Here is a 23,928-nt window from a genome sequence, read left to right as displayed (position 1 = left end):
TTGCATAGCTCCTGCTTGCTAAACGGCATGTGCAGGAAAAGGAATTACTCCTCTTACCAACACTTTGGAATAACTGCACTTATCCCAAGTGTATTTTAGATCCAAATATATGAAACTTGGACCAGCCTCAGGCATTTTTTCCCAATTGATCAAATAGTATTCTTCCTTCCAGGAAACATTCTGGTTGCCTTGAGTTCTTATCACAGAGTCCCTGTACATGAGGGACAGTTCTGACTGAGGACAGTTTGACTGAACTAGACCAGGATCAGAAACTTCACACTCCTCATACTTTTGAGGCGTTTTTCTTCATTTTCCTTCACAGCATTCAAACCTTTTACCTCTACTTTTGGGTCATATTTTCTGTGCTCTGGGGACCCTGCCTTTCTCTCCTGGTTTCCCTGAGCTCTGTCAGTAATTCAGTGTAAACCACCCCTCACTGCAACAGCGATTCTCAAGTGACAGCAGCTCTGGTGAGATGTTGAGCTGCTGCCTGGCACACAGGAATGCAACCAAAACCTCCACTTGTTTCTTAAACCTTTATCAACCCATTAAAGCAGGAGTGAGCACTGACCTAGAAATGTGGCAGCTGCAGCTCTGGCCATGGCTGCAGAGCCTCTTGGTGACCTACTTTGTCCCAGCCCGGAGCATCCTGCTGCTCAAGGGTGGGTCCTTCCCAGGAAACTCATCAGCAAATGCCTCTCCCTGCGTTTGGTTTCAGGGGAGCTGAAGGGTTAAACAGCTTAGGAACCTTGCTGGAGCCCTCCTCTTTTACACCCAGCTGTTAGCCTGACCTTATCTCTGCAGTTACACTGGGATACCTTGGACATGCACTTAGGAAGCCCCTGAGGGAATTGCCCAATGGAACCAGCACAGACCAGGTCAGAGAATTCTCTCCTGTAACTTTATTTTGGTTTAATCACCTTTCTTTGCTTTCCCGTTTTGGTTTGTGCAGAGCAACAGTGACATCCATTGGCTTATTAGGTGAATCCAAAGTCCTTTACAAACGCCATGTATTTACTTGAGTGTGCCTGAGAGATTATAAAATGCTGAATTCTCTGAATAATGGTTAGCACTGCAGAACCAACCCAGGTAGGGAAAAGTTAGAGCACATTTGCTTCAGCTTTTTCACTCATGATAATACCTAAAATGTAAATTGCTACAATAGATGTTTGTTCTATTTTGAAACTGCATCCTTTCTTGAAGGCAAGAGGGCTTAGAAAAAGAAGAAAATCATGAGAAGTTCATGAGGAAGTTTTGCCTTGTATCCCTCCAGACTCCAACATGCTGGAGATGCTTTCATCCCATTTATGTGATTCTAGCCCTTAGAGTCTCTCTGCTTTATCTTCATATGCCATTGCTTGCCTTTGGCTGGCTCACAGCTTGAAAATATTTCTTCTTGATATTTCAGACACTGACGCTGCAGCCCAGCCAGAAGTGTCCCTTTGGAGACCCTCTCTTCTCCTGCCTGCCTCTGAGGACTCCTCTGTGGAGATTCCTTAATACATTCCTTGCTTTCCCTCCTCCTGTGAAGTGCTTCCATGGCTGCATGTCTGCAGTTATTCCAGGGCACTGTTGCTGTGCTTTCATGGACTGAGAGAAGAGCTCACTATTTCTTTTTTTGATCTCTTAGTCATTCTCTGGCTGATCTCTCTCTCACAGCTGCTTTGCAGGTAAGCTCCACGCAGCACTGGGCTTTGCAGGCCCCGATCTTCCCGAGCCCTTGCCAAACGCTGGAATTCCCCTGGGTGTTGACTTTTTGGTGCCTGTTGAGCTCCTTTTCTCATGGCTGCAGTATGTGGTTTCACAGGGAGTGGCTGGCTGCCGGCTCAGGTTCCTTTGGCTATCCTGTGTATACATTTTCCATGATCAGAGAGGGAGGCCGGCGGATAAAATCCCGCTGTTTGCGGATAACAACGGATAGCATTGCTGTGCTAACAGACATTTGCAGGGCAGATATGAAAACAGCCCCATTCATACCCTCCTGTCCTGCTGCTGGCTCTTACAGCTGCTTTGAAATTCGAGGTGAGCTGTTGCTCCATCGCATAAGGCTTTGCCACGGCTTCCCACAGGTGTGCACTGGACTTTCTGAGCCCTGGTCAGCCTGCTGGCAGCAGGAGGGTAAGCACAGCCCTCCTGCAAAGCTCCCAGCATCCTGGGGGCAGTTACAGACTGCTCGTGGCTGCCTTGTCTGCAGATTTCCATAGATGGAGGGGAAAACGCTCCATTTGCACTCCAGAGCAGGCTTAGCCCTGTTCTCACCCATACAGTAGGGATAATTCAGCAAAACACCACAAACATCCCAGTTCCTTTTGGTAAGGAATAAGGCAGAAAGATGGGCTTCTCTGCAGAAAAGCTGCTGACATTTCAGTGACACCCAGAACACCCCCAAGCGCAGTTCCTGTCTGGAGGCTGCACCGGCCCGTTTGTGCCTGCGAGGCCGGCGCTCCATCAGCCTTTATGGTGAAGACAAACAGGGTTATCCCTCCAGTGTGCTTGGAGCTGCCATGAAAGGGAGCCTTTCTTCCCCGTTTCTGAGAGGAGCCATGCCTGATGCTCTCCTGTCACCCCAGGACCTTGTTGTGCCTGTTTGTCCCCAGCTCATGGCATCCGGTGCCGATTGCTGGTGTCACAGTAGCTTCCTGCACTGCCCACTCTGGTACTTGATTTTCCTTGTGCCGCTACACCAGATTGCCAAAATGCAGCAGATTTGAGACAAGCTTTAATTTGGCAAATTCAGCCTGACCTGGGATCTTGCTGGGAGCTCCTCAGAGACTTGCCCAGGTGTCTGAGGTGGCACGATGTGGCCCATTTCTCTGCCCTGCCTAGGTTATGGCGGGGCCAAGTCCCTGCCTGGGGCTTCTGTGGCTCTGCTGTGGCAAAGAACAGCTCCCACTGTTTCCTTGCTCTCACACACTGGAACTGTTTGCACATTTAGAGCAAGTAATGCTTTATTACTGTTTACATGAAAGGGGGAAGGCAAAATAAATTTAAAAAAAGGAGAGAGAGAACATCTTGTGAACCTGCTGTTCTCAGATCTCTCCGATAAGGACGGTTCCAAGTGCGTGAGAAGTTCCCTACTCCAAGATTTATTTACTTCTGAAAGAAAAGCCACCTTCATCTCATTATTTTATTTTCAATACAGGTTTTAATTTGGTGAGAAAATATCTTCCCCTTAAAGAACCTATTCTGCCTCATTAACTCCTATAAAAAGCACCCCCCCAAGCTTGAAATGTTTAAAGAAGCATAAATTAAGGCTAAGTTTGTTGTTTGCTGCTTTAATCAACAAACAACTTTAAAAAGGACTCACAAAAGGTTCTGTACACTAAATTTATTAGTGAGCAGGAAAACAGGCCCTCAGCTGCGGCCTCCTCCCCTTCCCAGCCCCCTGGATTTGAAGGGGGGTGGGTTTTTGGAGTGACTGGTTTTGTTTACAGTGTCTTATTCTCTTGGGCAGGTTGTTGTGGTCCCATGGATCTCTGTCAAGCTTTTGTGATGCAGCTGAACTGAAGTGACTTGGGACAGTCTGTTAATTAGGTCTTCAAAGCCTTCTCCCTTTTTTCTTCACTGTACAAATGTCCTTTTTTTCCTTCTTCTTTTCCCTCAGTCTTTTTGTCAATAGCTCAGAAGGAAAAGAGGGGTTTTTTTTTCAGAGAGGGTTCTCTCTGCCTTCCTTTCGCCTCACGTTGGAGGAAAAGTGGATTCACATCTATTTTTTGCACTTCTCTCCTTGGAATGTTTAAGAAGCCTTCTACTATTTCCTCTTTATGCTGTCGTCATGATGTTTCTCTCTTAGGGATATCTCCGCACACAGAGGGGTGCTCACAGTGACCTCAGTGCCAAGAACTGAGAGAAAACTTTGGGGCACAGTCTAGAAATTTTCAGTGCAGAGGAAAGGATAGTTGAATAAAAACATCAGGAATTAACTTCCTGGAGTTGGCACATGTGAATATGGGATTTCTTGCATCTAGACTGAGTTCAATCTTAAACTGATTTTTCATTGGGTGTATTTGGGTGAAGTCTTCATGAAGAAATTTATGGGTTTTATTCGTTGCTGCAGGATTTGGACTTCCTCATTTCTTAACTTTTTTCACAGCTATCTTAAGTTCAGTCTGAGATATGCAGTGTAAGAGAGATCCAATAAAAATCCTTTTTGTTCACTGGAAAAAATGGCCTTGACCCATTAGAGAGAGATTTGATATTTATCTGAACACCACCTCACCTTCCAGGAGTTAATTTGACTTGGAGATAAGCCAAGACAGGGAGTTTCTCTAAACTTCTCCCAGCTTTACAGGCTTGGATTCAAAGAGACCTGGCTCTGAGCAACTCATGGCTCAAGTTTTCCAAACCAAAAGGTGACTGGGCACGTTTTGGAAAACCGGAGCCTCCCTGGGAGTTCTGTTCCCCCCTGATTGATGGCCCTGGCTGCAGCCCCTCTGTGTTCTCACTCTTCATGGTCTGTGGGTAGGTCAGCACTGCAAACACTCCTCAGAGGAACTCATCCTTCTCCGATGCAGCCCATGGTTTATGTCAAAACCCAATTTCCTCCGTGCATCCCACGCCTTCCCTTCCTCCCGCAGCAGACGTGCCAGGGCTCTCACGTTTCACACCAGCTGCCTGGGCAAATGCAGGGAGGGCCCTGCTGTGCTGCAGCCTGGCATCTGCAGTGCCCAGCAAGCCAGGGCCACGAGGAACAGCCGCAGCACAGGCTCCCTTGGGGCTGTTTCACATCATCTTGTCATCCTGCTCCATCTCTGTGACCCAGCCGTATCCCAGCCCTGTGTCCAGAAGCTCGTGTTGCCAGAAGCAAGAAAACAGCAAAGTGTGGGATGAGGGGGAGCACAGGGATCCAGGGGCACTCTTCCAGAGCCAGCACTGTGGGCATGCAGTGCTCCTTCCCCTCAAGGGGAAACCTTCCTTGGTTATCCCATGCCCCCAGGAGCACGCTGTTCATGGCAGTACCAGGAATCCAGCTGCCAGGCAGCTGGAGAGCAGGAGCACTGGAGGAGTTTTTGTGCTGACTAGAAAAAAAGCAAAAGAGAAAGGACTCTTGGGTGAATATCTGAGTCCTCTGGTTCCCCACAGCAGAGCTATTCCTGTCATCTCTGGGAAGGGATGGCATGTGGATGTGCATGGTCCTAGGGCATCTTCCCCTACTCCCAAAGGCAAACAAAGGCAGTGCCATCAGGTGCTGTGTACACAGAGTTTGTGGGCTCTCTGTCCCTGTTGCAGCCCAGCTGGCAGCCCATGGAGCTGATGGCAGCAATGTGTACACTGCCTGTTGGCCGTGATGTGGGAGCTGAGGTGAAACTACCTGCATGCTTTTGATCCAGGTGGGAAAGGGCAGGGAGATGGGCAAGGGCTTTACTGGACCTTCCTGACACCAACTCTGCCATAACTCGCTCTGCTTCCAATGCAACTTGCTGCAGCTGGGGGAGACAGGTGAGGAATCCATCTGGGCACTGCAGGGTCTGGCTCTGATTTCTTCAGGTGCACTTTAAGTTCAAGGAGAGCCATTTTCCAAGCAGTGAGAACACCAGCAGGACAGAGGAAAACTTGCAAAGACCCATGATTGTTGAGGGAAATTATATGACCTCTGCTCTTGTGCTTAGATAGGATTAAACTGCCATCGGAAGCAAACACCAAGTAAGGAAACAAAATCCTGAAAAAAAAAAAAAGAATTAAAACCAGCCCTTTGGTTCTTACCCCTTGCAGGATATGATATTTGATACTGGTGTCACAAGAGTCACCCGGTGGAGAAATCCTGCTTAGTTACAGACATTCTTTCATTTTTTTGTATGGAAGGGCTTTTCTTTCCAGAATAAGCACTGAAGGCCATGTAGGCTGGTCCTGGTGGAAAAAGTTCTGGAGGTAGCTCAGTGGGAGCGGAGCTATGCTGTCCCATCCAGGACGTGCCATCTGGGGCTGCTCCACCTGAGCAGGGAACGAACACAGGATCAGGAGGGAATTGCACAAAGGCCAAGGCGTGACCGGGACGGTTTGGCTGTGTGGGGCCGGTGACATTGCAGGCAGGACAGTGGCAGGAGGTGAGCTGTGAGCACTGAGCGCCTCTGGGCCGTGGCTGCCATGGGGCAGAGCTGCCTGCAGCAGCTCGGCTGCGCCGTGTGGGTGTTTGGACCCAGCCCCATCAGTCTGCAAGGCAGGCCGTGCTCACTGCTCCAGGGCGGCAGGGACTGTGCGGAAGGTTTCGTTTTGTCAGCACTATGTGCTTGTTGTGATCCCTCCCAGTGAATTCCCACTGGGATTAGCTGCCTGTCATCTGCCTCAGGGCGAGTCCGTGTGCTATCCTAAGTGCTATTTTGCTTCGGTTAATAGTCCAAGGTTATGGGGAGCCTCAGGTTTATGCTATGGTGGTAATGTTTTTGTTGTTGTTTTTATGACAGAAGGACAAGCGTTCATGGGTTTTTATGATCTCATCCCGAAGCCGGACTTTGTTTCCTTGCCTGGTAACGTCTGTGACCCTGTTTGCCGCCCGGTATCTTGCCAAATGGTTGGCCAAGATGCAAAGTACACTTCAAGTGTTTAAAATATCAATAAAACCATCTGGAGTCATTTACGGAGCAAATTATCGTGGGCCCTTCTGGCTCCTAATGGAATGATCCTGAGCAGGTGACATACGCTGCACATGCTGCTGTGGGAATGTACCGTGTTCCGTGTGGCTTTCCAGTCAGGGAGGGGAGAAATCACGCCTTTGGGAGAGGTGATAGCAAAGGCCATGCCTCCAGTGGGTGACATCTGCACAGAGGGACTCTGCTGGCAGCAGGGTCACCCTGGCTGGTGGCTGCAGACAGCAGCTCTTGAGCGGGGTGATGGGTGTGCTCAGCTTGGATCAGAAAGGGCCTCTTGCTGTCAAAGGGGACAGGAAGGCAGGCACCACCTGAGTCATCCTTGTTCCCAGGCTGCTTAATCCTGCTTCCCAAACCTGCCCCTTTGTGTCACAAGGCAGTGATCTGGAGCTGTTGAAATTATTAACCCATCCTGATGACACATCCCCTGCTACACGCGCACGGGAGGGGTCTGTTGTTGTCCCCAGTGGAAATCCAGGTGTGGGAGCTCAAAGCCATGGCAAGACAGGTGTGTGACACCACCCCAGGTTTTATACAGACAAAATACCCTCCCCAGGAAGCACAAGTGGAAAAAAACAGGAAATGACCCTTAATCTGCTGAGAGAGGTGCCACCTCATGATGGGTTTCATCAGAAGTGATGCTCACTGCCTTTGTAACCTCACCTCTGGTGCTTTTCTGCATTTGCCGCTCTAGTTTATCGCTATGATTTCTGCAGCTGATGAAGTATGAAACATTTTGGGCTGCTGATTATGAGTGTGCGGGTAGGCAGAGAGACATCCACATGGAAAGTAGCTCAACTGACTGAGCATAATTTCACCTGACACAGATGTACCTGTTCAATATTTTACTTCAAATGAGACCAAGAGAAACCATTTTAAGCTAGGTCAGAATTAAGTTACATATAAACAGAAGTAAAATCATCTATGTAACATGTTGTGGTAGCTTAACAGCGGGTGAATAAATGGCTTCAGGGAGGCCTCTTGTGAGGAGCGTGTTGGGAGAGGGATTCTTTCCTGCTCACAATAAGATCACATCCTTTTCCCTCAGTCTATAAAATACCAGTCTCTTTCTGTATAAAACAGAGATATTTTGGGGTGATGTTTAGATATTCCTGGATAAAAGATCCATTATGATATATTGTGAAGAGCAGTTTTTTCAGCATCTCCTTCAGCCACCTCTGTGGGTATTTCGCCACCTCTAAAGGTGTTTTCTTTCCCTCACATTCCCCCATTTGCCATCCTCGTTGTGCACCTCTCTCTGGTGCTGCCAGCAGCTTGCAGAGGAGTTTGAGTTCAGGGGTTGTTACAGGGCCAGGTGCTGTATTTGCATCCATGTGCAAATCCAGAAAACGGGGGTGAACATGGAGCCACCCCTTGAGAGGAAACAGCTCCCAGATAAAAACCCAGGAGGGTACAGAGCAGAAAGGGAGAGGCAGGTGTTGGCATCACAGGGGCAGGAAGGAGGATGGCAAGTGGCAGGGTGGGAAAGCAGAAACCGATTTCATTTCACCTGCAAAATCTGTCACCACTGGGAAAGGGAAAATGAAATCCTGCAGTCCTCAGCCAGAAAGACTTCCAGAGCACCTGGCCACTTCAATTCCTAGGCACAAACCAGCTTGGCTCTGTAATAGCACCGTGCTTGTTTCGTGCCAGCCGAAAGCAGGGTATTAGGAGTACAAATTCTTGCTTGAAACTTGAACTCCTTCCGTGTGTAACACAAATCATTGTGCAGCATGAAGGGTTTTCTTGAGTTTTTCACAATATAAGAAATGGAAAGGGTTTATTTATCTTGTCTCTGCCTGTCATCTTCCTTTGTGAGACACAACAGTTCCGCTGTATGTAGTTTTAAAATTAACTTAATACAACTCATTTGCTGGTTAAGTGTCCTGTATGAAACGAACCTAGCAGGTGACAGCAGACGCTGTTAAAGCCACCCCAGCAGCAATGTGGCTTTGCTGTGGTCCGTGACACTCGCTCCTCAGACAGGACATCAGCGGGCCGGCGGAAAGCGCCCGCAACAGCCTCTGATTAATGGCAAGGAGCGACTGGACTGTTTGAGGGAGACGGGAAGAGCGGCAGGGCTTGGAGGGAGCGCAGCCCTCTGAGCTCGGGAGCTCGGGCGGAGCCGGCGCTGGCGGTGCGTGCGGGGTGCGGATGCGGCGGGACGGGGCAGCTTTGGGGCTCCCTCGGTGCGGGGCGGTGCCGGGGGCGGGCTGCAGCCGCGGCACCTGCCGGGGGCGCCCTCGCCCGGCGCGAGTGGAGCGCGGAGCCGTGCGCGCCCCGGGGCACGGTGAGTGCGGAGCGCTGCGGGGAGCGGGGTGCTGGAGGCGGGGGGATGGACGAGCCCGGCGTGAGGGGGCTGCGGCGCGGGCGCGCTCCTTCTCCGAACGCCGGGCAGGGCGGGCTAACAAAAGGCGGCACCCGCGGAGTCTCCCGGGGAAGGGCGCCCGCCCCCTCCCCTTCCAAGTGCTGTTTTCTCGTTCGGTGTTCTCGGCGCCTCCGGATGCTGGGAAGGAGCGGTCGGGGAGGGAAGTGGGGAGGGAATGGTGTAGGGTGAGAGCCGCCGTGCCGCGCTCCCCGTCCGCACGTGAAACTCATGGCTCGCAGCGGTTTCCAGGTGCCAGTTGAACGGCCTCGTTGTGCCGAGAGTGCGCGGACGCGTCCGGGACTGCATCACCCGCTGTCGGCTGCAGTGGGCAAGAGCTGCGGGGCTGGAGGGTCCCTTTGCTGCTCTTTCTCTGGAGCCGGGTGCCGGGCATCGGAGCAGCGGGAGGTTCCGTGTGGCTCTCAGTGTGTTACACGTTTTAGTAAGCAGTGCAGTGTTCCTGCACGGAGTTCTGCTGGCAGGCGCCTTGCAACGAGATACTGGGACAGAAGCTGAGAAGTTTTATCACCTGGTTGGAGTGACCCACAGACTCCTTAAAATGGCTAGCAAGAGAATTGTATTCAAATTGAACACTATTAGCCGGTGTTTTTCTTTGTAAATTTGGGAGGAATGTGTCCCACAGACCTCGTTTGCCTTCACTCCAACTTTCTCCCCTACTTCTTCTGCCCACAAGGTCCAAAGGTCTGCTGTTCTCATTCCCTGCAGTAATGCCTTTTAAACTCTGATCTCTGTATGTTCTTCTGCCTAAACAACCCGACCTTAAATTTAGTTGGGTGCCACCAGCAGCACCCATTAAAACACATTCATTTCTCATCCCAGCCTGAGCCCCCTGTAGCTCATTCAGGAGAGGGGTGAGGCTCAGCAGCTCTCTGTGTTTGCTCAGCCTGACTCTGCTCCTACAAGGTGCTTGTCCAGATTTTCCTCGACACCAGAAGAAACAACAGTAGGGAAAAATCAATGCCCTAAAACTCCTTTGAGTGAGAGAGGTGAAGTCCAGGCCAGCCTAGAGCTGGGAGAGGGAGGGCTGCTCTGCACGTCTATAATGGGGGGATTTAGAGGATTGAGAGCTTGTTGGCCCACATTAAATGGTGCTTGGCACCTCTGGCTCTTTAATCGAAGAGGGAAGTTCAGTTCGACTGAAATCAGGATTACTGTAAATTTTAAGGAAAGTTCATTTAATAATCACAGAGGCTTATCTTCCAGAGGTCAGCAGGCCAGAGGTTTAACTGTAAAACATTGCTCAAAATGCAATACAGACATACCAGGCCAGCTGTGGCCTATTTGGCATTGCTCTGCAGAGAGGGCTGTGGCACGTGGCAGCCCTGCCTCTGGGAGATGGTTCTGCAGCAGCCAGGGGCCTCCGCGAATGTCCCTGTGTTCAGTAGGCCTGAACAGATTTTTTTATGAGAATAAAAGCAGGGTGATGTAGAGCCTTTCTCCCTGTACAGAGTATCCCAGGTCTTGGCAGCAGTGGGAGAAAAGCTGGGCTCTAGCAGGAGGATGCAACTGGCATCAGTGAGCAGATGGACTTGGGAAGGCTGCTAAGGGAAGAGCATTGATGGGAAAAACATCCTTCCTGCCTTTGTTTAGTTAGGGTGGACCCTGCTTTAATGGTCAGCCCTCTGGGTGAGCAGCCATCGTTCACTTGGTGTTTGCAGAGCAGCTGGCTTGGTGGAGCCTGGTCCATCCCATCCCATCCCTGGGCTTCTTCACCCAGCAGCAGTGTAAGTAAATAAATCGGGAGGATATGACATCAAACAGGGTGCTTTATAATGCCCTGTGTGATTCCCACTTGGCTAACATTTGTTCAGGCCCAGAGTGCCTGTGGCTGGCGCTGGCAAGCTGCTGGGCTTCAGTGGGTGTGGGAGTAGAGAATGGCTCGTGGTCAGCAGGATCAGGCTGGAGCCACACTCAGTATCTCGAGGTGCACACCACCCAGGTGCTCCAGGCAGTGGAAAAGAAACCATGGTGTGCTCGAAACCATGGTTTAGGAGGTTGTTTCCCAGTTTAAGTGGAATGAAAAGCTTGGCTGCCCTTGGTGAGCTGCATTGCTGCATGCTTGTCTCTGTTCAGACCAGAGCCACTTCCCCTAATCCTTTACATTTCAGTTGCACCAGGGCTCAAATTAGTGGCAATGTCCTCGGGTTTAAAGAAGCATGAGGAATGTCAGTCAGCAGTTGTTCGGAGGGAAGGGGATGGGGTGGGTTTTTCATGTAGCAGTAACTGTTGTATTGGCTCAGTTCTAGAGGTTGGGATCAGAAGGGTAAATTTATGCCTTTGAAAGGGGAATTTGATGGAAATGAAACCAGCCCACTTCACCCTGATTAGATTACATCGTGTTGTGCCTTCAAAATGCCTTCAGCCTGGCAACAAGGGCAGAGATTTGAGAAATATCCAAAAGTTAAAAGAACATGGCTCCTCTGGATTACCAGCCTGTCTGTTATTTAGAAAAAAAAAATCTCATCTTTACTATTCTTTCAGCAACTCAGAACGGTGTTGAAGAAAAGTATTCAGGGGGACAATAAAAATAGGCAGGCCAAGTGCTCTCCATCAGTGACCTGATCCTGTCTCATGTGCTGCAGAGGGCACAGATTCCTTTGCAGTTACAGGCAGGCTCCAGGCTGGAGACAGACTCCATTTCAGCCTAATTTAAGCAAAGTACGTGCTGATAGCTGGTGGCCAGTACAGTCACAGTGGGGACAGGGCCCCCCGTGCACGATGCATCCTCATCATGCTATGGCAGCTTGAATTTCCCTGTGTAGATGGGAGCAAATGTGTGCTATAGTAAGGCATGGCTCTAAAAACTCAGCTACAGCCCTGATGGAAATACTGAGCCTGGAGTGGGTTTGTCCAATTCTGTGTTTTCCCATCCAGGCTAGGCAGAAGTCAATGGCATATAGATTCTGTCCCAGGGGCAGGAATGATCCGCAGGGAGAAGGAGAAGCTGGGATATTTGAAGTGACTCTGGCAGCCAAGGAGTTTGCCTTGTGAAATCATGGTTTGATTTGTTTGTCTTCCTGTGCAGACATTGTTTGCCTGGGAGTCCACTCACTCTGCACTGGCTGGAGTGCTTAATGCCCTGCAGCGCAGACCTTGGGATGGATCTGCTCTGTGCTGGGCAGAGAGTGGTTAAGCCAGGCCAGAGAGAGGTGTGTGCTGAGAGGTGGAGTGAAAGGGAAAGGTTTTATGGGGCCCAGTGGCTCTGTTGTGAAGGTTGCCAAACCTCCAGGCTGGGAACTGGGGGCTATCACTGTTGAAGCGAAAAGGGAGCTTAGTTTCTAAGTGGTTGCAGAGTTTACTACATTGTTTCTGTCAAAGGTTTGCAGGGGTGATGCTGATTAATGTTGCATCCTTTCCCCAGGTCTGTCTGTTCCCTTCTTCCCTCTCACCAGGCTCAGCCTGACACTGTTTATTAGGCCACTCGTCCCTGCTTTGTGAGGAATAAATATTGACACTGATGGCTGCTTAATAGGATTTGGGTTTGCTGCTTTCTCTCCAAATGAGTTTGGCACTTGTGGCTCGATTTGTTTTTGGGGCTGGCTCCTCCATTTTGGGAGGAGTGTTGGTGATGGCAGTGTCACCCCGTGTGCTGCATGCAGGAGAGGCTGGGAGTGGGGCTGTGTGTTGCTCCCCTTTCCCTGCTGGTATGCAGAGATCTCCAGGCTGGGACTCCAAATCACTGCATGTCCCTAGCCGAGGTGTGGCTTCCTTTGAGAGGGTGCTGCTGTTGCCACTGGGGAAGAAGAGTTTTTGATGTCTTGTCAACCTGTACGTGCTGTGAGGGTCAGGTCAGAGTGCTAGCTGGCAGTGATGTGGGTGCTCCTGTCCTCACTGCTTCCTTTGGGGGCATCCACTCCAAGGAAATGCAGCCCATGCTGTTTCAGAGGGCTTTGGGTGGATTTTTGAGATGTGTCTGAAGTGAGGAAAGGCCCATTAAAAGCTGATAGGCATTTAGGCTAAGTGAGGTTTTCTTGGGTTTCCCAAGAGCTGTGGAAGGTTTTGCATCTACAGAGCAGCACCTTCATGTTCCTGGAAACCTAGGAGGATCTGAGACTTCTCCCTGGAAGTCAAAGCCATATGCTAAGCTCTAGTGGAATTTCTCTTGACTCTTGCTGGGAGTGGTTCACCTCAGTGGTACTGGAGGGCAGCATCACTGGGGAAGCCACCTCATCCTGGTGAGACTCCCCAGGTGCTCATCCAGCCCTGCAGTACTTGCAGAGAACATCCCAAGACCCAGCCTCAGATCTTGCTTCAAGCCCAAGGAATGATTTGGCATCACCAGACTCAGGATCACCAGACCAAAACACAGTAGACAAAGGTGATGGGGAAGAGTTTTCCTGCTGGTGGGGCACATGGAAGGGCTGTGTACAGGAAAGATGCTTGTGGTACCTCCTCAGCAGAAGGATGGCAGATGACTCCTAATGCTGCTAAAACAGCTCCCTGCTGGGGGGAGTGGAGTCACGAAGGCCAGCTGCCCCTTTTGCGGGGTTTATGTGAGAACAATGGGGATGCACAGAGGCATGGGACCAAGAGAGAGGAGCCAAGGATTCCTCCCTCATCTCATGTTCCTTGTGATGGTTGCAGTCCTCATCCTTTTCCAAGCTCATCTCTGCCAGACTGGCAGATGCTAAAGGTATTTGGAGTGACACACAGATATTTATTAGCTTAGCAGCCAGCATTTCTGTCACTTGCCTTGGTCTCTCTCACTGAGCTGGCGAAGTTCTCATCTCTTTACTCAATCCATCATCACTTCTTACTTGGGCAAATCTCCTGCTGAAATCCCCAGGAAGTAAATGGAATGCTGTGTTGAGTAAGGTGCCCAGGAATTTGTCCAGGAAGAGGTTGTGGGATGGAGAAGCAGCTCAAAAGGAGTAGCTCATATTCTGGGGATTAGGTATTGCTACACTTTCAAAGGTGATTTACATCTGCACGCTCCACCCGTCCAGTAAGTGCAATTAAAATCTGGAATACCAGGAAGCGCTGCAGATAAGCAGGTTAGAGAGGGCTGAGAGACAGCTCAGCTGCTGCAGAGCTGAGTCCTTGGTGCTGAATGCCCACTGTGCCTGTGACAAATGGGAGTACGAGGCTTCCTTCTGCCCCCTCTGAAGGGACGCTCAGATTGTCACTCCCGTTAGTACAAATCACTGAGAGAAAACTCTAGCAACATGGAACCTTTGCAATATAATGACAAAAGAACTCTTGCAAGATAATGACAACGGTAGGAGAGCTGCAGTTACATTTTTAGTTTCACTGACACTTGTCCTTTAGAGCCAGCTTGTGCTTGGTCTGTGTAATGTAAGAGAAGTTAAATGTTATCATTTATCAGAAGGGCTTTAGATCCACATGATTCAGTGTGGGGATACCCCAGAAGCTGCCAGGCTGCTGCTTTAGCTGTGTGTGGTGGCCATGGCCCTTACAGGGACAGGTGTGTTAAAGACCCTCCAGCTTACCTGAGCTCTGCTGTGCATCATCTTCCTCTCAGGCACCTCTGCCCAACAGATCTGATGCACAGAGAGAGCTGATCCCACTGTTTTTTGGCCAGCTCTGAAGGATTGTACCTCACAGCCTCCTGGTCCTGAACAGCCTGTGAGGAGAGGGGATGCTCTGATTCCCCAGGCTAATCCTGCAGTGTCCCCAAAGGCATCTCTGGAAGACCTCAGGAGATGCTCAGTAATGGTCAAGAGAAAGTTTATAGGATAGTCCTGTTAGTTGTGGGGTAGAAAAGAATGAAGCTGTCATTTCTCTGTGGTTTTACTCCTGTCTTGACACAATAAGTAGGCAGACGTGTTTTTGAGAGGGTTAAAGCTCTCTGAGCACAAGGTGCAGGTAGAGATGGGGTGCAGGATGGATCACGCAGCACTTTTTTGACAGACCAGGAGAGTTCTCACCTCTCAATTGTCTCCTCCTGAGAAGGTGAGATCTCCCCTGAGCAGGCAAAGTGCTACTCAAGTCAGTACTGCTTTAGAGTCATTTGCTTCCATTGAACTTGATCCCAGATTAGAACTTCAGGGAATGAAGCCACAGTCCGAGGAAGATGTGGGCAGGGCTGCACAGAGCGCACTTTGGGAGCAGGCTGCCTGGGTGCTAACAGCAAGCTGTGACAGAGTCTAACCATACACCACTAACACAAAAAGCCAGGAATTCACTAGGGATAAAAGCTGAATCCTGAGCCACCAGGTTGTTTCTCCCAGCCAGGACCCAGGTGGCTTTGGCAGGGCTGTGCAGGGAGCTGTGCGCTCCAAGCCGGCTGGGCAGCACAAGAAAGGACTGTGGGCTCCAGGGCTCCGTGCCCAGCTGCCTCCCAGGGCCAAGTGCTCATGCAAAGCAGGGAAGGCCCCCAATTGAGAAAGAGTGGATTTAGGGTGCCTGGAAAAGGGTGGCAGGCTCTGGGTCGAGGTCTGGGCGCAGTGGAATGCTTATTGTCAAAGCTAAAGACCAAGGGAACGCTGCATATTGTGGGCCTAAATGCAGCTGGCACGAACCAAAAATGTGCATGTGAGTGCCTTTCTAAGTACCCAGTAATCCTCCAGGGCAAAACGGGGATTAGGGCTCTCTCCCAGACAAAGGAGGAGTTCATTTTCTCAAAGATCCCTTGGCCAGTGAAGTGAGGAACCCAAAGGAATGCCAGGGCTCCTTTCAGCTCTGTGCTTGCAAACAGGTACGGCGCCGGAGCAGCTGTTTGTGTGGGGCTGTGCAAACACAGCGTGGCCAGATTGTGGGATTGAGGTCAGGTCAGCTAAAACCCATCCTCTCCCAGAGAAAAGGAGAAGCCAGGAAAATGCTGGGCAAGTAGGACTAGACAGCTTGCACAGGGGAAAAGTGGTCTCCTTTCTCCAGAGTTTTTTCTCAGTGGCCCTGAAGGTCAGTGCGCATTGAGGTTGTTTAAGTTGGAGTTGCCTGAGTGAAGAGCCCTCTGAGAAGGAAAGCTGTGAGTCTGGATAAGTTCCAGGTGACTTCTCAGCCTCTCTTGCTTTGCCCTGAAATCCTGCATGCTCGGAATCTCCAGGAGGAGCCATAAGACTGAGAGTGATGGGTGCCTGAATGGGGGGATGGATCCATGTAAAATTTACCATCCTGTGATTCCTTTAATTTGCCTTTGAACAATGGCTTGTGCAGGTAGAAAAGCACAAGCCCCTCTGCACTGTTCCTGGGAAAATTATTTTCTCTTCTGGGATTGGCTTATGGCACAAAGATCAGCTCTAGTAATCCTGTCTTACCAGATATCAGGATAGATGTGCTTGTGATGTGTACAGAAAATGTGCATTAAGTAGTCCTGTTTCTTAGAAGCAGCAGCCAGCAGCACTGTGAATGGGTTTGGGTTGTGTGGGTTTCCTTCCCTGGGTTTTATTGAATCTGAATCCTAGACATGGATATTATTGTTTCTACTTGAGAACTTGGACCTTGCTGCAGATCTCAGGGAGGAATGCCTAATTCAGTCCCAAGATTCATGTGCTCAGTGAGCCTTACTGAGATTTGAGAGGAGTCTTGCTCTGCTTATGATGAAAATGTGCTTCCAGGAGTTACACAGGTGGAGCCTGTTGCGTTTTGGATTCATGAACCAGTCTTGAATTCCTCATGTGCCTAATTAAGACTGTGGAGTTAAACCTGGCTGTTCCCCATCTCAGGTGAATGTTGTTAGTCACAAGCTAGAGCTTTTATCCAAGGACAGAGACTTTTTCTGGCACAGATTTTACAGGTTATTAGTGTGAGAGGTTTTGGTGCAATTTATAATTTTTTTTTCATGGTAAGTTTTGTCCACACGTTTCCTCCTGGTCTTGGTGTGGCTCGGGGGTCCTGAGTAACAAACCTGTGCAGGCCTTGCTGCTAGCAGGAGAGCCCCTGGGCCTTTGTGCTGTGACACAGGGACACTTGCAGTGCAGCTCAAGGAGATTCTGGGAGCGTGACAGAGCTGTGGATTACAGGCTATTTCTGGGCCAGCCACAGGAGGTAACAAAATACGAAATACGTCAGCACTCCGGTCGGAGCGGGAGGATCTGCCCAGCAGGACAGCGACAGCCCAGGTGGGTGCCTGGCATGGCTGTGGGGTCTCCCTGCTCTGCATCCCCCTCCTGACAGCAGGGAGCAGACAGGAGGGCTCGTCCTTTGCCAGGAGAAGGATGGGCACTGCCGTGGAGATGCTGTTTGCAGCCCAGGAGCCGTAATTCCGGCTGGGCAGCTGTGAGAGCTTGCCTGCGGGATGAGGATGGCCAGAGGTGAGGCTGCCCAGCTCTCCTTATGTCACTGGGCTGAGCTGGGCATCTCAGGCTGCCCTGTGACATTGTGTAACCTGGGGTGCTGTGAGGATAAACCAGCAGCATTAACCCCTCTGGCTCCGTGCTGCCTGTCGGAGCCCAGTTCAGCTTTGTTGGTGCTTCTCTGTATTTTTGTGTCTGTGATGTGCTGTTGGCTGCTTCTGTAGTGGAGGGGGTTTCCTCTTAGGTTCTGATTTAAGACAAAGGGAAGAATATCAGGAAATCTCTACAAATAGGTGTAGAAGTTGTAAGAAGAGGTCCTTGCTTTAATCTCAGTTTCAGAAGCATCACTGTGTGAGCACCTGTGTTTCTAGGATGGCTTTTAATTCTGTCACTGGTTACAAATACTCCAAATGATTTAGAAATGAGAATTTAATCTCCATCCTCTCTTCCAGAACAACACTGGATTTAGAGGTAACAAAATACTAAAAATTACTAAACCTGTTAACATTTGGGGATTGGATCCTGTGGGACTCAGGCCATCTATTACTGTGGCAGCAAATCAGGTGTTGGCTTAGACTCAGCAATCATGGCTCCAAGAGGAGGAACCATTAAAATATACCTATTCTGAAAAATTTTTTAAAAATTAAATAATTTCTTCACATAGTTCCAGGTGCTGCTTGTGGCTCACCTCAGGCATATCCTAGGACTCATCCCTGGAACTACAGGCAGCTAAGCCAAGAGTGCAGGATGTAGTGCAGCCAGAAGAACTGTAGCACTGTTGTCCTGGAAAATAAATGCTATGGGCAGACAAAACTTCCCAAGCTGGGTTTGTGCCGCCTCCCTGTGCAAAGTCTGTCTCCTCTCTGGGAATTACAGCCAGGCAGCTGAGCTTGCACTGCATCATTTCCTCAGTGAGAGCAGTGATTTATGCTGCTGCCATTACTCAGGCAGCTATTGTTATGAAACATGGGCTTTAATTAATTAAGAATATGATCTCTGCAGACTCTGATAATTGTCAGGAGAGCTGCTGGGCAGGGGCACCCACCCACACTTTCTGTCCAGGCTGACTTTAGAAAACTGATCTGTGCTGGAATGTGAAGGTTGTAAATAAGGATAAGGAAGACTGAAGAAAGTGAGGAGGAAGAGCCAGGAGCCCCAAAGGTTAAGATAAGTGCTGTGAAACGTTCCAAGCACGCAGGTAACAGGAGGTCAGCATGGGAAGCAGATAAGGGGCCAGAGGAGCTCGGAGTCAGCCCGGCTCAGAGGCAAAGGATCTCCCCAAAACAGCAACCGAGTTCTGCAAGGGCTCAGAAGACGCCCAATGGCAGCAGCTGGCAAACCAGTCTTCTGGGGAGTTGATTAATGTGAAATAAGGCCACCCGTGTGCTCTTGAAGAGCTCTGAGGAAGGTGGTGAGAAGGAGGGAGAGTTTCGCAGATGCCTGCTGTGGAAAGGCCGTGCTGGCTGCGTGGGGAGAGATGGATGTGGGGTCAGGAGGTTCTGCCTCTCTTCTGGAGGGGGCACTGAAACTTCTGAAGGAGGTTTTCCTTGAAAAAAGCCCTTAATCTCTAGCACTGTATTCTTTCACTGTCAAGCAATCAGCAAGGAAAAAATTCAAGCAGGCCATATTTTTAGATGAGGGAAAAGCTGAGCAGTGTGTCCTCATGGACATGTGTGGTATTAAATACCAAAGGCACCATGGAAGCGGCAAGTATAAATAACAATTCATAATTAAACACGAACTTTGCAGAAAAGGAAAGATTTCAGAGGCAGCTGCCAGCCTCAGGTGGGAGGTAAAGGAGTTTTAAATAGACTGTGTGTGCTGGGTTTCCTGTCTCCCACTTGAGAGCTTTAGAAACAGCATGATAACAAAAAGAACAACTGCAGGCCCCTCCTTGCCAGGGATGCTTTTTGGCTGTGGAATTGTGAAGCCCTTTGAAACATCCCAAAATAAAATGCAGCCCCAGGCTCTAAGAGCATCCCATCGGGCTGGGCGCTGCCACAGGGAGCTGGAGCTTCCAGAGAGGGGCCACTCTGAGGAGAAGGAGTGAGGACAGCCAAGAGGAAAGGTAGGCCCCCAACAGCTTAGCACAAGAGTGGCTGTATCCATGTAATGGTGGAAGAAGTGTCTTTGCAGAGATTAACACCCTCCTGGTTGTTAGACCCAAGGAGCTGCCTTCCTTAGGAATGCCATAGCGAATGCTCTGGGCTGAGCAGCCAGGTGAGGCAGAGGGCTGCAAGGGCAGGGCAGGTGTGGGCTTGGGGTCCTGTCTGGGGAGGTGTTCAGTTAGGGGAATATGTTTTGCTCACAAAACTGTTAGACCTGTTTGTAAGGATAAATCGTTTATATGCAATCTTTTAAATCCTCACCTCTCGCAGGCCTTCTGTCCTTTCCGTGTCTTGCAGTGAAATCTCCTCTGGAAATTGGTAATTTTTCACGGTGAGCTTGGTGAGCTAAGAGAAATAGAGCATTTAAGGATATTGACACTTCCAGGGCTGCAGGAAAAGAGATTGTGCTCCTGGTGTACAGTGAGGCTGGAATGGGAACAGGGAAGGGAAACTTTCAATTTTGATCAGAGGCTTGACATCATCTCAGAGAGGAGTGGCAGAGACAAAGCAGGACGGGATTTGGCCCATGGAAAGAAAAGGCAGCCAAGGCAGGATTTGGGGTAAAAATCGGATGAAGATGAGCAGGGTGAGCAACAAAAGGCCGCTCCTGACGAGTCGCTTTCCCTGGTGGAGGTGAAAGTGCTGCTGGCATCCCCGCTGTATCCCATCCGCAATGGGAGGCTTAACATTCCTGCCGGGGCCGTGGGGGCGCGGGGGAGGCCGGGCCGGACGCACGGAGGCCGGGCTCTCAGCGGAATGGCATCCGAGCCATGTCAGCCATGCAGAGCCCCCGATGCGGCGTGCGGGCTCCACGCACCCCGAGAGGCCATTGCAGCTTACGCCGGGCCAGGGAGAGGCGCAGGGAGCCTTTCAGCCCCGCTTTTGTTCGGCGTGGAGGCTCACTGAGCGAAGTCTCAAATCCCTTCTGCGCTGCAGGGCTCAAAATCGGAGCAAGTGGGAATAGTGGAGCCTTCCAGAGGAAAGGAAGGAGCTGAAGCAATGGTTGCATTGTGTTTTTGTGACTTGGAGCGGGGTAAATATGGGTTTGCTGACTTGGTGGAGATATCAGCAGAGGTGTAGGACAGGTTTGTCTTTCTCCCTCTCACTGTGTGGAGTTTTCTCTTGGCTTTTCTCTTGTGTGTTCAGAGCAATCCCTGAGCTCTCATAAGGTGGTTACATGTGGAAAAAGCGTATCCCACAGTGGAACCCGTGACTCCACACCTGGGGATTTAGTGTCCCCAAATGCAGCTGCAGGATAATGAGTTCTGTGCCCTGTGTACTGAGCTAATCTCACTCCTGTGTGCCGTGGGATTGGGCAGCTCCTCCAAAACACTCGTGAGGGACACTGGCAGAGCCAAGCATTGCCCAGAGTAGAGAAAAACAAGGATACACATGACCTGATGCCCCTGCCTTGCCCTCTGGGTCTGTGCATTGCCCTCTTCCCCAAAATCCTGTTGGCTGAGGGCTGAGGTTTTGCGTGCTGGTGTTTACCTGTCCTTGCTCTCCTTTGCAGGGACACCCATGCGGCACAGGGATGCTCAGAGCTGTCTCCCAGCCCGGACTGCGTGACCACTGACCTGCAGCCCGGCAAAGCCACGTGGGCAGCAGGAGTCAAGCTACGGCTGAAGACCAGGTGAGAATGTGTTGGTGTGTGTCCCTGAAGCCTCTGCAAAGGCAGGGTGGAAAACAGTTACTGCTCTGGCTGCCTGTGTGCCTGAGGGGCACTCGCGGGGAAGGAGTGCTGAAATTTCTCCTTACGAGCTTTTGTCAGTGCTGGTGAAGGTCATCAGAAATGCTGAACCCAAATATCTCCACACAAGTGGGGTTAGTCTTCTCTGACTTCCCAACTTCAGGTGCCTGGCATTCCAAAATCACCTGGCTTCTTCAGAGTCTGGGTGGTTAAGTGGGAGTTTGGCATTCACGACTTTTGAGCACCCGTCTGCAACTTAGAATGATTAAATGTATTCAGAAATCGTTTTGCTGAACTGCTCTGGATTGGCTGGTGTGGCCGAGCCTGACTCCCCTCCTTTGGCCATGCAGTTTAGAACCAAGTCCTACAGCATTTACTCAGGCAGAGCTTTTGCTGGCATCAGAAGAACCTCTTACATCAGTCAGCTATAGTCTGGGTGACCTCATAGATTTTTGTGTCTCAGTCTTGTGAGATTTGTTCTTTGAAGCAGAAGCAGTGGCTTTTATTTGCAACATTGCATTTGGGTCAGACCTTGGCTTATTTGAAGTCAAGAAGCTACACTGATTTCCTGGAGCTGGTGGAGCTGTGACCCAGTGCCTGTGAGTGAGCAGCTGAGAAGGGAATTCCACATTCTGATTTTATCAGCGAGGATGCATCTCTGGAGCAACCTCCCTGACCTTAGTGGAGGTGCTCCAGCTTCTGGCCACTGTAGGCAGTCATGGATGCTGACCCTGCCCAGCCTTGGATGGAGCAGATTTTAGAGGCTGAAATATCTCCTCAAGCTGATCTGTTGAGAAGTTCATCTTTGACTGAGGAGTGGGACTCTGCATTTCCCCAGGTTATGTCACCCACAGGGAATTTGGGAAAGGAGCTCCCCTACATCCACCACCTCCCTATAACAATGAGTCATTCACCATATGCCCTCTGTAAATCCTTCTTGCCCAACAGTTTAGAACCAGATCTTCACAGAAACTCCAAAGTCTGGCATTTCACTTGGATAAATTTGCCTTTGGGTGTAGAGCCCAGTGTTTAACTTTACTTTTCCAGCAGCATTGGAAGCTGTGGCTGCAAATCTCGGTTTGACCTGGGCTGGAGCTTTAGTTACAGACAGGAAGCTGCTCTAATGTATAAGAATGTGCCTGTGGGAGGGTGTTTGAGACTCAGCAGCCTTTGCTTTGGTGCAGTTCCCTGGCGCATTTGACTCACGCTGTTACCCCCCCAGCTGTGTGCAAGTACCTCCACACATCCTCCTGAAGGCCCTGCTGCTTCTGTCCCATTTATGGCTCCTCCAGGAGCACTTGGATGGGGAGCCCACACTTGGATGGGGAGCCCACACTTGGATGTGGAGCCCACACTTGGATGTGGAGCCCACACTTGGATGTGGAGCCCATGAGCGTTGCCTGTGATTTGCAGCCCTGCAGCTCAGGGGAGAGCCCAGCTGCTGCCTGGAGCCTTGCCCTGCAGATCCCCTTGGTTACCTGCCCAGCCTCATTGTCCACGTTCCGTTTGGATAATCGGGCTCACGGGGCAGGGTTCCTGCTGCCAGCCACCCAGCTCCTCCTGGGCTCTGAAAACACATTCCTTCCATTGTTTCCAAGTCGCTCCTGTTGCAAGTTGCTGTGTGTTGGGTATTGGGTGGTGAAAGAATCTAAGCTATGCTTGGGTTTCTGTCTTTTTAACTAATTTACTGACTGGAGAAGAATGAGAAAAAATTAATTGAATTGAGCCTGTGGGCCAGTTTATCAGTCTGGATAAATCAGTGCAGCTCTGAAGAGCTCTGGGCAGGGAAGCCACTGCAGGCTCTGGCTGTTGGGATTTTCCACACTTGCTCTGGGAGAGATAATGTGAATCCCTGCAGAAGACAGGGAATAATAGGATCCTCCTCAAAGACTCTAAGTCAGTTAGCTGCTTCTTTTCCATGTCTGTTCTTTCTTTCTCTTTTTCCAGTAAAGGAAGCAGAATAAAATTACATAAAGAAGAAAGTTGCAGAGAGCCTTTAACCCAGTGCTCCCCTGCTCCTCATTGTATGCATGGTCTAGGTACCAGGCTGAAGGCTCTCCTGGCTTCTCCATGTCCAAGCTGCAGTCCTGTGAGAGATGGACTATCTTGGTGGCAAACACCTCTCAAAATAGAGATCTGAAATACTCCTCATTTTGAAATTTAAATCAAACTCTGTTGCTTGATCATGCTGTCTTCAAAACAGCAAGCTGTCAGAAGATCCCGGAACGACAGAGTCCTTGAACTCAGTAATCAGGAAGAGTGAGGTTTGTGTACATCACCTCTGTTCCTGTTGAAACCTGTGTCTGGTTAGTGTCAGGGAATGCCATGGGACCCTTTCTTTGTGTAGGGAAAAGTCCTCAATCTAAATATTGCCTGTCAAACCCGTGCTGGGGTGAAGGGAAGATGGAGCTGCAGCACACAGCCTGGCTGCCAGCCCCTCACTCTTTGTTTCCTTTGCTGGACACTAGATAAATGCCTCTTTCTTGGATAAGACGGCGTGGGGGTTCCCAGAGATATGTGATAACACAGAGGTGTGACTTGCAGGACCAATAATCATTAATTACAATGTTTGACTGTTCCTAAGTTCAAGGAGGGAGCGCTGTTGCTCACAGCTGCCATCACCTCTGAGCGATCCCAGCACTTCCATCTGCAGCCTGTGCCTGAGGGCACTTCAGTCAGGAAAAGCCTGCAGGAAAAAATCTGTGTCTAGATCCACGTGGTTGTCATCTCTGCTTCCACAGAGGGATTTTCTCCCCATTGGTATGGTGGGGAGTTTGTGATAGTAATGGTAGGAATTCTGAGAAGAAACTTCTGATTCCCTTCTTCAGAGATTTCAGGGAGATTGGTGCCTGTCTCCCAGTTCCCAGATGGCACCCAGGGCATGGTCTGATGCAGCCCAGACATCTTCAGTGATGTTTGTCAAAGGGGAGAAACAAATGGTGTCTGACGTGTCAGCTGGAAACAC

General features: G+C 50.1%; 1 protein-coding gene across 5 annotated transcripts in view; it reads left to right on the top strand.

Moving 5' to 3' along the window:
* Positions 1-23,928, top strand: part of SHROOM3 (shroom family member 3) — a 109,067-nt gene that overhangs the window by 61,988 nt on the left and 23,151 nt on the right. For 3 of the 5 annotated variants that reach the window (XM_074542132.1, XM_074542131.1, XM_074542134.1), the window contains one exon: positions 20,787-20,906. In XM_074542132.1, the coding sequence (XP_074398233.1) occupies positions 20,787-20,906 (120 nt within the window). Of the gene's footprint in view, positions 1-8,770; positions 8,875-19,516; positions 19,860-20,786; positions 20,907-23,928 lie in introns of those variants that run through there. The other 2 variants (XM_074542135.1, XM_074542133.1) reach the window with 2 other exon arrangements.

This window comes from Zonotrichia albicollis, chromosome 5 (assembly GCF_047830755.1).
Source record: "Zonotrichia albicollis isolate bZonAlb1 chromosome 5, bZonAlb1.hap1, whole genome shotgun sequence".
Lineage (NCBI taxonomy): Eukaryota > Metazoa > Chordata > Aves > Passeriformes > Passerellidae > Zonotrichia > Zonotrichia albicollis.
The sequence above is the reverse complement of the archived record's forward strand: the minus strand, read 5'-3'. Positions and strand labels throughout refer to the sequence as shown.